Raw genomic sequence first — 15867 nt, 5'->3', positions numbered from 1 at the left:
GGAACATTTTTCTATTTCCTTAGTAGAACTCCTGAAATATTTTAAATAGGACCTATTTGCTTTTTTAATTCAACTTTCTTTAGTGTGAAATGTTGCTGTTACAGCATTAAAAATTTTGAAAATATAAAAAAATGTCTCTATACCAGTAAGCACTATTTTTGAATTCCCTGAAACACTTTAGACCGGAGTTTTCTTCCAGGATAAACACCTCACAATATTCCACAGTTACATAATTCCCGCCCAAGGCATACACAAAATTAAGGCCTGCCTGGTCGAGTAGCGTTAGTAGTGTGGTGAAATGCGCGGTTAAAGAAAAGTCCCGGAACCTGACATTTCCCAAACACACTCGAAGTGGTTGACCAATCACAACACACTGGTCCAGCAGACCAATCAGAACACATTGTGCTTTCTGGGAGGAGGGGCTTCATAGAGACAGGAACTAAACAGGTGTTACAGACAGAGAGGAGCTGCAACAATGTGAAAAATAATGTTTTTTGAATATTCAAGAATGAAAGCCTATTCTAGCACCTATGCCCAATACCTCAGAAACAAAATCAAGACTTAAAAAAATGAAAGAGGCCTTTTTATGCTCTTTTACAATCTAATTTTTACCCTTGCCCAAATAAACATTAACCTCGACAGAAAATTCAAAAACAAGTCTTGATTTTTTTATTATGTTTAATATACGCACACAAGTAATGTAGCATGTTACATCTGAAGAATAAGGATCACTGAAGGTGAAAGGGTGTGTGATTGGCTTTTTAGCTAAACGTCTTCATAATCTACAACATCTGCGATAAACGCGAGCCTTCAAAATGATGTAAGATTTACACTTAATGAAATCGTTTAAAAGTCTTGGAACTTCAATTACATATGGCAAGTACGATACACTGATCAAATGAAAGAAATGTGTCTTTCCAGTGTGCAAACTCAAACTTTATTGAAGTTTCTGTTATCTACAAGCACACAATCATCAATGGGAACTAAAGAGAAACGCTCCTGCGCTGAAGAATTGTGTAGAAATCACAGGATCGCCAGATCCAACCATTGTATGCTCAGAATAGTCCTCCTGTGCAGAGGCTGCTTTACCACCACTGTGACATACAAAGCAAAAGATAATTTCCAAAACTTTTGGTCAAAAAAATAGAAAGGTCCTACAATTTTGGTCTTTGTTTTTTGAGGATCAGTCTGAAGGAGTTAAAAAAAATATCAAAACATTTTCCTAAAGTATTCCTGAGTCGGGCCAAAGATTCTGAGCACAATGACTGGAATTTGTGAAAGTGCTTCATTTACCTGACGAAAACAAAATTTGGTGATTACCAATAAATAGAATTTCACTAAAAATATTTCTCTTGATTTTCACACGACCTTTACAATATAATTGTAAAGCTTGCGATCTGACGCAATGAAAACGTAAGTGACTGATGATGATGATTCCCGGGTGCAGAAACGCGTTCAATTCTGTGTCAAATGTAATGCTACCAGCGATGGTAATCAAAAGTACATAACCACAAACTCCAATATTGACAAAATGTGGGTGCACCAGGGCAGTACACATGCAGGCGATATTCAGTACTTTGGAGAACACAGTAAAGGCAAGGAAAAGAGTTCAACAGTGGAGGGCCGGCTTGTGTGAAGGTGCAGTCACATTAGCAAAATTTCGCAGGCAAAAAAAAAAACCCCCCAAAATGTCCAATGTCAATAAAGTAGAGATGCCTGAAGCACAGCTCACACAGAAGCCACTTTCATACCAAGCAGCTTTCTTCTGGTCAACGCGGCGGATTCACGTGACCGACACTGACGCAAGCGAAATCTGCGCGAGGAACTTTTCAAGATGACTGGATCTCGCCAAGCGATGGTAAATGTGACTGCACCTTAAAGCTATAGAAAAATATTCAATCCACCATGTCAAACTACACCACATCCTAAAGTGATGCTACTCTAAAAGAGCTCACAGCAACAAGCCATTCCCACAGGGACAATGTGTCGTAGGTCTGATCATCTCGATCGAGGGGAACACCGAATTAAAAAAGCTCAGGCGATGTTGATCATTCAGGAAATGAGCTTCGGTTCCATCTGTACATCCCAAATAAAGGAGCTTTGCTTCTCAAAGGGATATGGATATCGTGATGTCGTTAATCGAGGACTTAATTGTCATGCTAATCCAGTTGGAGAGGAGGAGGAGGAGGAGGAGAAGGAAGAAGAGAAAGGCTTTTCTTCACGTCTAATCGTCTTAGCGCTACACCGCCCGTATCATCTCTCATTTCTCCCTGTAATACAGCAGATACATCTTCAGGGGTTCAGGTAACGGGAGTCTTAGGATCTTCTCCCTCAGAATATTAACGGGAGGCTCCACACGAGCGCAGCCGCCTTTGTTTTTCTCCTCTTCGTTGCCGGAGCATTCCTCCTCGTCCTCCTCGGGCAGGTCTTCTCTCACTCGGCGGCAAGCCCTTTCCTCTTCCTCCTCCGCTTCCTCTTCTTCCTCTTCAACTCCTCCGGGGTAGTTGCAGTCGTCCATGGCTGTGGGAATCATGGAGTCGTGGAGAACCATGGAGTTGACGCACTGGCGGTAGAAGCGGCGACAGAAGCGGCGGCGTTCGAAGCGGGGCCCGTAGCGGTGCATGGCCCGGGCCCCTGGGAAAGACACCCGTCTCTTCGTGCGTCCTTCCCCCATCGCTATGGGCTGCCGGAGAGTGTGGCGAATAGCAATCCGGCACAGGTCCTGCAACGTCCGCACCTCAAAAATGGCTGGAAATTTGGAAAACATTGGAAAGAAGAGAAAATGTTATTTTTTCCTGTCAAATAGCAGTTTCCTATTTATATCGCTAGATTATTGCAGTGTATTATGTCTCTATTTTCAGTTTATATATTTACGCTCATAGTTTCTTTATACACTGAACAAAATTATAAAATGCAACACTTTTGTTTTTGCCCCCATTTTTCATGCGCTGAACTCAAAGATCTAAGTCTTTTCTATGTACACTCAAGGCCTATTTCTCTCAAATATTGTTCACAAATCTGTGTTAGTCAAGATACTGATTAGACAGCATGATTATTGCACAGGTGTGCCTTAGGCTGAACACAATAAAAGGCCACTCTAAAATGTTGCAGCAGCTGTCCGGGTGGCTGGTCTCAGGCGATCTTGGAGGTGAAGATGCTGGATGTGGAGGTCCTGGGCTGGTGTGGTTACACATGGTCTGTGGTTGGATGTACTGCCAAATTCTCTGAAACGCCTTTGGAGATGGCTTATGGTAGAGAAATGAACATCGAATTCACGGCAACAGCTCTGGTGGACACTCCTGCGGTCAGCGTGACAATTACACGACATCTGTGGCATTGAGCTGTGTGATAAAACTGAACATCTTAGAGTGGCCTTTTATTGTGGCACACCTGTGCAATAATCATGCTGTCTAATCTTGATACGCCACACCTGTGAGGAGGATGGATTATCTCTGCAAAGCAGAAGTGCTCACTAACACTAAGATTTGTGAACAATATTTGAGAGAAACAGGCCTTTTGTGTACATAGAAAAAGTCTTAGATCTTTGAGTTCAGCTCATGAAAAATGGGGGCAAAAACAAAAGTGTTGCGTTTATAATTTTGTTCAGTGTATTTATGCTTCTCATTTTATAACTTTCTCTCTTTCACTTTCTTATCTTACCTTACAATGTTATCTTATTTTATTTTTCATATTTTACTGTTATTGCTAAGGACCAGTACACCAACACAAATTCCTTGTACGTGTAAATCCACGGTACTTGGCAATAAACGTGATTCTGATTCTATATATACATATATATTATTTTGTAAATCATCAAATATTTAATTAAATAGTCATAATTACTAATAGATGAGACTGAAGGCCTGTTCACACCAAGAATGTTTAGTAATTTTTACAAATACTTTTATGAAATTATGCTCATGCACAATGGTAATTTTCTTTTTTTACACATGTAAAAATCAGGATTCACAGGACAAAAAAACAAAAACAAAAATAATTTTGAGATTTGAGATTGAGTCACATTTCCACTGTTTGTCCTGCAGTACTACAAACCACACCCTTGAATGTCATTGACGGGTGCAGACAGGTAAGGGGGAAAAGGTGAGAACATTGTGTAGGGCGGGGGGCATGCTTTTTTTTTTTTTTAAAGATATTTGCTTAACATGCTCATTTGTAGTTACTTTAAGGGTTTTTCAAATGTATTTTTTATTACCTTATATGTCCAAAACTAATTTTTCCATTAAATAAAAAAAAAAAAAAACATTAACATATTGTTGCAACATTTTACCAAAATCAACATTTGGTCGAAATCTCATGTTTTAAAAGATGAAGTGCTATGCAGGCTATTTAAGACAATATTGGCTGATTCAGTGCTTCCCACACATAGACTTTACTTGGGCGGGTCGCCCACGTATAATAACGGCCGCCCAAGTATATTTGGAGACACATTTTTGCTTTTATTATTTTTATCCTCTTATACTTTTATATCTGCGCAAGATAATGAAACCATCCGCGATCGATAAACTAGTCGTTTCGTACCTGCTCGTTACGTGTGCGTCAGAACTGTTTACTCCCGCTGACATTCCCACAGGTGCTGCATTTTGCGAAGTCACAAGGGGGCGCTGTTGAGTGTTCTACAAGCTCGCGCAACAGCGCTTCAGACTGCTTCAAAGTGATTCTCAATCAATGAAAAGCGCAGATTTATGCCAAGCGATTGCTAATGAACTCAAGTTGATGAATTATTACAATGTCTACTTTATGGACTTTATATCAAATGTTTTAGACGATTGTAAGAATCTGAAGGATCAGCCTGCAATAGTACAGACATTTCAAAATAAGAGTCCCAGTGTATTTCGGGCTTGTTTATAATTAAAAGTCACATGCTAAGTTTTTTCTTTTTCTTTTGGGCATTATTCGTATTTTGGTTACACAATAATTTGTATTTAATTTGATTTCCATTTAATTCATAGTAAATTATTGTAGTCTCCCCCACAGGAAGAAAACACTAAGAACATTATTTGACACATATATTATTCATTTTATAAATTTTACTAGTAAAATCTGTGTCCCATTCACTGAGAGAGACACTATATGACAGCAAGGAGAACATAGGAAAAGGTGAACCATTTAAATGCTGTAATTTTGCATAATTTACAATGTATAATATTAGTATGTAATTAAATGTAATATGTAATTAAAATTAATTTCAATAAATAAAAATACTGTTAAAAATCACAAATTATTTGTTTGTCACATGTAGTAGACCATTTTTGTGCCGTGGGAAATAGGAGGATTTTTCGCCCGGCTGCCACCGCAAGTATATTTCAAACCTGTGGGAAGCACTGTGTATATATATATTATTTTGTAAATCATCAAATATTTAATTAAATAGTCATAATTACTAATAGATGAGACTGAAGGAATATTCACACCAAGAATGTTTAGTAATTTTTACAAATACTTTTATGAGAATTTGTACTGCGCTCATGCTGTTCACGATGGTAATTTTCCTTTTTTACACATGTAAAAATCAGGATTCACAGGACAAAAAAACAAAAATAATTTTGAGATTTGAGATTGAGTCACATTTCCAGTCAAGGCCTGTTTGTCCTGCAGTACTACAAACCACACCCTTGAATGTCATTGACGGGTGCAGACAGGTAAGGGGGAAAAGGTGAGAACATTGTGTGGGGCGGGGGGCATGCTTTTTTTTAAAGATATTTGCTTTACATGCTCATTTGTATTTTTTATTACCTTATATGTCCAAAACTTACAGAAGAGGATTAGGGCCAAGCAATAATAAAAAAATAAAACCATCTCGAGATTAAAGTTGTTAAATGTCGAGAAAAAACTCGTTAAATTACGAGAAAAAAGTCGAAATAAAATATTGAGAATAAACTCGTTAAATTACGAGAAAAAAAATCGTTAAATTTCGAGAAAAAAGTCTACATAAAATGTTGAGAATAAACTTATTAAATTACGACTTTATTCTCAACATTTCATCTCGACTTTTTTCTCAAAATTTAACGAGTTTTTTCTCATAATTTAATGAATTTGTTCTCGTAATTTAACGACTTTTTTCTCGTAATTTAACGACTTTTTTCTCGTAATTTAATGACTTTATTCTCAACATTTCATCTCGACTTTTTTCTCAAAATTTAACGAGTTTTTTCTCATAATTTAATGAATTTGTTCTCGTAATTTAATGACTTTTTTCTCGTAATTTAATGACTTTATTCTCAACATTTTATCTCGACTTTTTTCTCATAATTTAATGAATTTGTTCTCGTAATTTAACAACTTTTTTCTCGTAATTTAACGTCATTTTTCTCGTAATTTAATGAGTTTATTCTCAACATATTATTTCGACTTTTTTCTCGAAATTTAACAACTTTAATCTCGAGATGGTTTTAATTTTTTATTATTGCTTGGCCCTAATCCTCTTCCGTAAAAACTAATTTTTCATTAAATAATAATAATAAAAAAACATTAACATATTGTTGCAACATTTTACCAAAATCAAAATTTGGTCAAAATCTCATGTTTTAAAAGATGAAGTGCTATGCAGGCTATTTAAGACAATATTGGCTGATTAGATGGCGATATTGTGCTAAACTGCAGACTGTTTGCCCTCTTTCTCTGCACTGTTCCCAAATCTCAAACATCAAATACAGAAAATATTACCCACTATAGACATAGTTTTTAAAGTAAAGAGTAAACACTGTACAGTACTTATTGAAACAACCAGTTCTTTAGTTACCCTTGTAAAACCGAGATCTTAGTCAGGTGGGTTCTGATCATCTGTCAATGTTTTTATTGTTCATCAGCTGGAAAAAATAGTTCTGAAAGTGATTGCAAGGGTATTGTTTCTCTGTGCCGTTATTGTTATAGCTGTAGACTGCACATATCACAAAATTACAGCAATTATTAAAACATTATAGTTATTATTAGTTATCATCCTTGGTGTGAACAGGCCTTTACAATTTAGTAACGGGTTGTATTTTGCATTACACACATAAATGATCAGAGTGAGTCTGCTTTAGTTTAGGTATACACATACTTTCAGAGAATGATAAACATTCTCATTGGACTGGTGTGAAAAATCGTGTGTGATTAGTGTCCTTGTTCAGGCGGACGATTCCCCAGTGTACTCACGTAAAGGAACACTCTTAGGTCTGCCATTGACATTCTGTTTGGGCTGGACGAGCGGGGCAAAGGTCACAGCGATGATTTTCTTGGTCTCCCAGGAGCTCTGACCTGTGCGCGTGATCTTGGTCAACTGCAAAAGAGAGATAATAAGTCCTCACGTCAGTAATTACTAAACTAATTACATCATCCCATGTGAATACTAATTACATGTGTGTGTACATCGATTTTGTGTGAGTAAAATGCAAATATTTTTATATGAAAATACCATTTTATAATTTTTATTTAGCTATGCCCACCCTCTTTAGGACCTCTTTATGAAATTAAAGTATGAGTTTTGTCTTTTAGCTTTGAAGTCATGTATATGCCAGTTTATTTTTTAGAAAATATACACATGTAAAATTTACTCACAGGAAAATGGGCCGATCTGATTCCGAGAGTCATGATCCGATTCCAAAACGATTCTTGATGCATTTATTTCACACAAAGTAACTTGTTTACACTGAATTACTCATTCCCCCGCCTGGGTGGGTGTGAAATTGTAGTTATAATTATAATTGAATATGAGTTGTATTTGTAATGAAATTTTAAAGATTTTCCCATCAATATATTACCCATATGCCACTATATGTTGATATGGGGAGTCATTATCAAAAAAAAAAAAATGGGGCAAAATTATCAGGCGGAAATTTTATAATTCCTCCATTCGGTGTATTTGAAAACATATAACATGATAGAGAAAAGAATCTTTTTTTTCCAGACTTTGCTGCTCTCTGGTGGAAACAAGCAGAAATGTTTCTAGTTTGCTAGAGCCCAATGGGCCTGAGTTATATACAGTCAAAGACAGACTTCAGAAAGAAGAAACAAACAAAAAAACATGACACCAACATTCTGCATTTAAACCTCTGCATGTGGATATGGGAAGCTTTTCAATTTGGGATTTGCGAAGGCCAAATCAGGTCGAAATAAGATGTTAAATCTTACATTTATATGCATTTAAAAAAAAAAAAAATCTAATTACTTATGCAAGGTTACAGTACTTTTTAAAAACAATTAAAATTAAATTAAAATAATTGTATGCTAAGAATTTTCCACTAACTAAATATAGCTCTGAAACATACAAGCAAATAGTAAATAATAAAGAGAAACAAAGAAACATGTTACAAACAATAAACAGAGAGTGCTTTCAGTATCTGAACAGTTCCCAGTCGAGATCCGTGAGTTTCTCAGCTTCACTGCTTGATTATTACCCATGACATCATACACAGAGGGAGATCTAATTGGCTGCGTTCACACAAATTCACAGAATTAGTTTGTCCCGTCAGTCTAATACTAATACAAGACATAACTGTGTTTACATTCATTTTTCATCATAAAAGCATTTTGAGATTCAAGTGCATTAAAAAGCAACAGTCGGTGAGTGAGTTTCATGTGTTGAATATATGAGGATACTTCCTGCAGTCCAAACGGCATAAATAATGCCTGCGTAGAGCACTGACACGCCAGCGGGCGAGACCGAACACTGGACGCGACTTTAAGCAAAGTGTGCGTTTCTCTCAGCACATATCCTGTGCGATGAAGCCAGAGATCGCCCTTGTAATTCCCTTCAAGCTTTCCGAACTTTTTTTGGAAAGTTTTAGTTTTTTTTAAGAGAGAATCGTGATGCATCAGAGAATCCATTTTTTCTCCTGCCCTCTATATTAAAAGATCATCATGTTTTATCCAAATGTTTCCCAAGAAAGTGGGACTAAAGCCATTCTATATGTCTTGCAACAGGAAGTGTGTCAACACAACAAAGAAAACTACACTCATCAAATCACTTCTAGACATTTCAAAGTGCCTTTAAAATCTGCTGTGGAACACGAACACCTTATGAACTTGTACCCACCTTCTCCTCCAGGGGGAGAACTAGGATCCCGCCGACCTTTAGCAGGTTCTTCATGTAGTTCTCGTACTCCTTCTGAACTCCTGCACCACAGTACACCCGGTCGTACTGCCGACTCTCCGGAGGGATCTCCAGACAGTTCCCCACCACAAAGGTCGGCTCACAGAACTCAAACCTGCGGCCATTAAACAAAACCAACTCATGGACCGTTTGACAGTTAAAAGACAGAGTCAAAGCCGTTTCACAGGAAGTCACTCACTTGTCAAAGCTGTCGCTGGTTTTGATGAAGTAGTCGAGTTTCTGATATGCATAATCAACCACATCCGCATGCAGCTCCACACCGTGATTCACACCGAACGGACCTGATGACAAGAATGATGGGTATATATTTTTATATTATTAAATAGAAATGTTATCCCTTTAAACATACATCTAACAAAGTCTAATGCAGGTTTAGGCTTAAAGGATTAGTTCACTTTTAAATAAACTTTTCCTGATAATTTACTCTCCTCCATGTCATCCAAGATGTCCATGTCTTTCTTTCTTCAGTCGAAAAATAAATGAAGGTTTTTGAGGAAAACATTCCAGGATTTTTTCCTCAAAAACCTTCATTTCTTTTCCACTGAAGAAAGAAAGACATGAACATCTTGGATGACATGGAGGAGAGTAAATTATCAGGAAAAGTTTATTTGAAAGAGAACTAATCCTTTAAAAAAAAATGTTAATAGGGTAAGAAAAATATAAACGCAATTCAAGATAAAACTACAATTCAAAACTATGGGATAAATATATATATATATTTTTTTACTGTTTTTAAAGAAATTAATACTTTATTCAGCAAGCACACATGAAATTGATCAAAATAGACATCTATAATGTGACAAAACATTTATATTTGAAGTAAATGTTGTTCTTTTGAACTTTCTATTCATCAAAGAATCCTGACAAAAATGTATCACGGTTTCCAGAAAAATATTAAGCAGCACATCCATTTTCCACACTGATAATAATCATAAATGTTTCTTGAGCATCAAATCATCATATCAGAATGATTTCTGAAGGATCATGTGACACTGAAGACTGGAGTAACGATGCTGAAAATTCAGCTTTGATCACAGGAAATAAAAATAAATAAAATTAGCGCTGCCAAACGATTAATCGCATCCAAAACAATATACAATATACGTGTGTAATTATTATGTATATATAAATACACACACATACATGTATATATTTAAGAAATATTTTTGTGTATATACTGTATATATATATTTATATAATTTTTTATTATATATTTTATAAATAATTATAACAAGTTTTTCTTAACACACACATATTATGTAAAAACAAACTTATTTTGGATGCAATTCATCGCGAATTAATCTTGTGACAGCACTAATTAAAATACAAAACAATCATTTTAAATTGTAATAATATTTCACAATATTACCGTTTTGACTATTTTTAATCAAATAAATGCAGCCTTGGAGAGCATACGAGAGGATTCTTTCAAAAAACATTTTAAAAATCATACAGATGGTAGTTTATTTTTGTATACAATAAGTTTTAATATGCTACGCAATTTTGCTTCTCAACTAAATTTATCTAGTTATGCATGTTTACATTGTTTTACATCGTTTTTCCCCCACTGTAAGTAAACTCACCCAGTATAAGGCCCACCATTGTGCTGAGATAACCCGTCCCACTGCCCAGGTTGAGAAAGGACAGGCCAGGCTGCAGATCCAAGGCCTCCATCACCTCCGAGTAGATACATGGAGCAGACAGATGGAGGTTCCCATGCCTCCAGGCCAGGTCTTTATAAGCGCTGTCACGATAGTCCTCCAGGTAATAGTCTGCTCTGTCGATGGCCCTGAAGGCCTTCTCCACCAGATCTGAGCGGATGTAGTGGGCCTCTTTCAGGTTGTCGATCAGCTCGTCGTTGTCCTCGCCCGCACTCACAGCTCCGCCCATGATGAGAGCAGAAGAGCTTCTAAGGACAGTCCTGAGGTGTGCCTATCACTGTCTGGACAGAACGGCAAAACATCTCAACTGTGAGATTAAACCTAGAGTAACGGCCCGTTTACAAAGGCTAGATTTAGTTTCTAAATGTAAAAGAAGAGCAGGGTCAACATCTTGAGAATCACTTTCACAACTCGTGAACAATAAAAACAATGACAGCCAATCAGAATTCATCCTGCGTTAAAGAGCTCTGGGAAAGAGAGTCTTTGTTAACCCTTGTGCGGTCTTCGTTTGGGGACTGCACTCGTGGTCTTCGGGGTCTCTGAAGACCCCGGCAACAAAATGCAATTTTGTAACAATATAATATATTTTTTAAAAACCAATGTAATTTTACTCTGTTTATTAATGTTTTTCCTCAACATTTGTACAGTTTTTGGAGGATTTGTGATATCTTTTATACAAATATTATTTAAATAGGTTTTTATGCAAAAGCAGCTTTTTATGTAAAATTCACTTTATAAAAGGCCCAGATTTCTAACTTTGATTCATGGGGATAACATGGATAATTTGACATGGTTTAGTGTAAGATTTTTGCCCATCTTTTGGAAAATGCAGTTATAAAAGTAAAAAAACTATCATTTTTACCAGTAGATGGCTGTAAAGCTCCACTATATGCTATGTGCTATTTGAATGACTGAAAGATGTCTTTTTACAAGTTTTTTTCAGTTGGATTCATATCTAAATGTTATGAAATCACAATTATAACAATAAAAATTACTTTTTGTCAAAGTTTAGCATTTTTTGTACTGAAAAAAATCTGTTTTTTCAATAATATCATCAATAATGTAACCCACAGAGACCCCACTTAGAAACTGGACAAAATCCATTCTCAGAAATCAGAAACAACGCACAACACACACAGACAGAAATGAAGTGGCACACTTCCAAAAATGCAAAAAACATCCTCAATACAAAATGGACATGCTCACACACACACGCGCGCACACACAAAAATAAAAATTATTTATTTTATTATTTTTATTATAAAATTATTATTGAAAAACTGATTTTGCCCTGCACAAAAAATGCTAAACTTTGACAAAGTAATTTTTATTGTTATAATTGTGATTTCATAACATTTAGATATGAATCCAACTGAAAAAAACTTGTAAAAAGACATCTTTCAGTCATTCAAATAGCACATAGCATATAGTGGAGCTTTACAGCCATCTACTGGTAAAAATGATAGTTTTTTTACTTTTATAACTGCATTTTCCAAAAGATGGGCAAAAATCTTACACTAAACCATGTCAAATTATCCATGTTATCCACATGAATGAAAGTTAGAAATCTGGGCCTTTTATAAAGTGAATTTTACATAAAAAGCTGCTTTTGCATAAAAACCTATTTAAATAATATTTGTATAAAAGATATCACAAATCCTCCAAAAACTGTACAAATGTTGAGGAAAAACATTAATAAACAGAGTAAAATTACATTGGTTTTTAAAAAATATATTATATTGTTACAAAATTACATTCTGTTGCCCAGGGTCTCCAGAGACCCCGAAGACCACGAACGTAACAATATTTTTTACACTAACATAAAAACAAGATATCACTCCAATTTTTTTTTTTTTTATTTGTAGATCTTAAAAGTGTTAACCACCGTACAAAGTCTCATGCCATTTGGACAAAGAGAACATTTTTTTTTAATTTGAGCAAACATCATTTGCGGGTCAAAAAGACCCCGAAGACCGCACAAGGGTTAAACTGGCAGCAGCTGGCACACTGCCATTATAAAGCTCGGATGCGTCAGGATATTTATTAACATAACTCTGATTGTGTTCATCAGAAAGAAGAAAGTCATCTACATCTAGGATGGCTTGAGGGAGAGTAAAGCTTCATTTGAAAGTGAACTAATCCTTTATATGTTTTATTTAGTCATAAATGACACCTCCAACACACTGTTGTCTGGCAGGTGGGAAGAAAGCAAAGAATGATAATTAAGACAGTTAAATCTTTAATGAGTCGCAGCATGTCAGGTATCTGAGCTAAGCTGACACGTCAACAAACTCGACAATAACGCTCGCCTTCGACTACTTCTCTTGCGCTCTATTTTTAGAGGTCAGACAATGCCAAGTAAAAACTGGCACAATGTTGTGTCCCGACTCGAACTCTTGGCAGCGGCTCCGTTTAGAGCGGAGAGTATTGTTTGTTTGTCACTTTGGCAAGCAGACACAAAGCACATGGGTAGCTGACACATCACATGCCTATGGACTTTTTAAAATACAGATTTAGGTTCTAATTTATATGAATGCATAAGTCAAAGTGTATATTTTTGGTGCTTTAACTAGTCATCATTTCTCTTTAGTCCATCTTATTACACTCAAAACGGTCTAAAAGTCTTGTTTAAAACCAAAAATGTTGCAGTCGTTTATTAGGAAAATAACAAACTGAAACAACTAAATAGTGTCTATTCACACGTAATGACCAAAGAAATGCTATAGTTTATTTTTATTTTGTTTGGCCTTGATAACAGCTTTCATTCTTGCTGCCGTTGTTTTTATGTACTTTTCCACAGTCTCTGTTCTTATCGACTTCCATATAGTTTCTAGTTGTTGCCAAAGACTTGATTTTGATGAAACTTTTGTTCGATCTATCTTTGAATCCATTAAATCACAACCATAATTATATTTTAGCATTAGAAACACTACTGTGACTAAAGAGCTACACATACTGGTGTGGATAACCATTACAGAAACATAAAAAATGATTTTGGTAATCACCAATACTGTTTGTTTAGGGCAGCTGTGGCACAAATCTAACCTTACAAAATAAATTCGTTAAGCACTATATATTTATGCATGTATGTAAGCAATAAGTTACTCGAGGCTGTGCTGTATCGTGAATAAGTTACGGCTTATTATATACGGCTTACGATTTATTCACGATACAGCTCTAGCCTCGAGTACCTTACTGCTTTTATAAAATGGTTATAATACAAATATTAAAGCCAGAAATATGAATCAATGCAACTTTCATGAAGTAAAGTTTCACTAAAGCCTTCCTTCCGCCGGAAAAAAATAGTCCCTAACCGTGAACAGCAGCAGAAGTTAGATGGCAGCAAAGACTGTCATTATGAGTGTGTCTGTCAGTAGCGAAGACCTTTACATTGAAAAGACTGAATTGTTGTGAACACGGAAAAAGACGCAACTGACAAATGCTTTGACTAGCTCTGTCAGTCATGGGAAACCCCTTAACTGTTAAAAGGACAAGATAATACATCATTTAAACAGATTTTTTATTATAAACATGGACTGATCTGAAGGAAAACGCTAAATCTGAATGCAGGTAAAAAAAAACTCGCTCACTCGATCTTTTGTGTGTGTGTGTGTGTGTGTGTACTAGACAGGTGGTTGGGAAGTATCATCTGTGTGCAAAATGAACCACATTTGGTTTTCCATCACTGAAAATGGCTAAAATTCAAGAATTTGAACATGGAGCTGCTTTGAGAGCCTCATATCTATGGGACTGAACTATATAGGGCCTTGAAAATGAAGAAAGTGTATTAAGAATGAGAATCTAGAAGGATATTAAGAGATCTAGAATAGTTATTTTTAATAAATAACAGGCTGACATCTAAAAGTATTGTGGCATTAAATGAAACAAAACAACAGCATTTTTTCCTTGGATTACTCTTTCCCCTACAATACCTGATGGTAAAACATGACCTCATTGTTTGCAACTTTTGGTCTGATTGAGCAACTCAGTAATTATTGACTCTGCACAGAATACAACACACTTTATTCACTAGTTATTTAAAACAAAATGCTATTGGTTTCATTAGGCTATTTAAGGAGTAAATATATATATGTGTGCTGGGGAATAATTGAGCTGAAAAGATAAATGCATAATAATTCTAAAATCATCAGCATTGTTTATGTAGACAGTAGATGTCAACAAGATTATAGCAGGACATGTCAAATACCCTCACAGTCAAATCTGTCAGACTTATTATTATTATTATAGGTCAACAACAAAAGACTGAAATATCACGAGTGTGAGAATGGAGGGCTGGACACTTCTTTACATGTCAAACACACTGAAATGATGGCGTAATGTCGAGCTCACAATAACACACAGTCCACACTCTGTCATCTAATCTACTGAGGTCGTGATGCACCAGACAACTATTAATAACGAGCAGCCGCGAGCGTGTGACACACGGAACCGAACATCGCCGCTGGAGAATGAAGCAGATTCGAGGTTTATATCGTCATATGTGGGTCGCGTCTGTGTCTAACAGCCGTTCACTGCACGAGCACGAGCACGAGCTTCCACCAAACACCGACACAAGAGTCTCCGGACACAGCGAGGTCTGCATCTTACCGTGTGATCCCGGACCGCAGCGGCTGTCTGGCGCACACCAACAATGTCCATCGATCGCATGAACGCGTGTGTCATGTGTTTGGATCCGGCCACAATAACGCCTAACTTGACTGCGAAAAAACTGATGCGATGTAAACATAAACCAGCTGACGCGCTGACGTCACACGCACGCACGGCGACGTCAGACGCATTCGTGGAGATCTCGTTGTTGTTGTTTTTTTTGTTTTTTATTTAGAGCATATAAAACAAAGAGTACCAACAATAACTAAAATACAAAAGAAAATGCGTACAAAAAACAATAAAAAAAGAAAAAAATTATAGGATAAAAAGTGCTACGTATTATTAGGGCAGTTACATGAATTTTAATTTTTATAAGCTTTTTGTTCTGTGACCTCATGTTTGAAAGAGTTTCAAAATATATTGTGAGATCAGTGTTATAAAAGGTAATATATGAGTTATTTTTGTCTTATGAATATAAAACTTTGC

The 15867-nt window shown here is 36.1% G+C and overlaps 1 protein-coding gene across 1 annotated transcript; it reads right to left on the bottom strand.

Moving 5' to 3' along the window:
- Positions 1–660: 660 nt before the first annotated feature.
- On the bottom strand, positions 661–15565 carry LOC125260697 (protein-L-isoaspartate O-methyltransferase domain-containing protein 2). Its single transcript, XM_048179178.1, has 6 exons — positions 15382–15565; positions 10696–11054; positions 9291–9393; positions 9035–9206; positions 7156–7279; positions 661–2748 (listed from the first exon to the last, which is right to left on the bottom strand). The coding sequence occupies exons 2-6, from the start codon at positions 11000–11002 to the stop codon at positions 2261–2263; spliced, it is 1194 nt and encodes a 397-aa protein (XP_048035135.1). The 5' UTR covers positions 11003–11054; positions 15382–15565; the 3' UTR covers positions 661–2260.
- Between the last annotated feature and the right edge of the window lie 302 nt (positions 15566–15867).

This window comes from Megalobrama amblycephala, linkage group LG24 (assembly GCF_018812025.1).
Source record: "Megalobrama amblycephala isolate DHTTF-2021 linkage group LG24, ASM1881202v1, whole genome shotgun sequence".
NCBI lineage: Eukaryota > Metazoa > Chordata > Actinopteri > Cypriniformes > Xenocyprididae > Megalobrama > Megalobrama amblycephala.
Note: the sequence above shows the minus strand (reverse complement) of the source record. Positions and strands in the feature narration are given on the sequence as shown.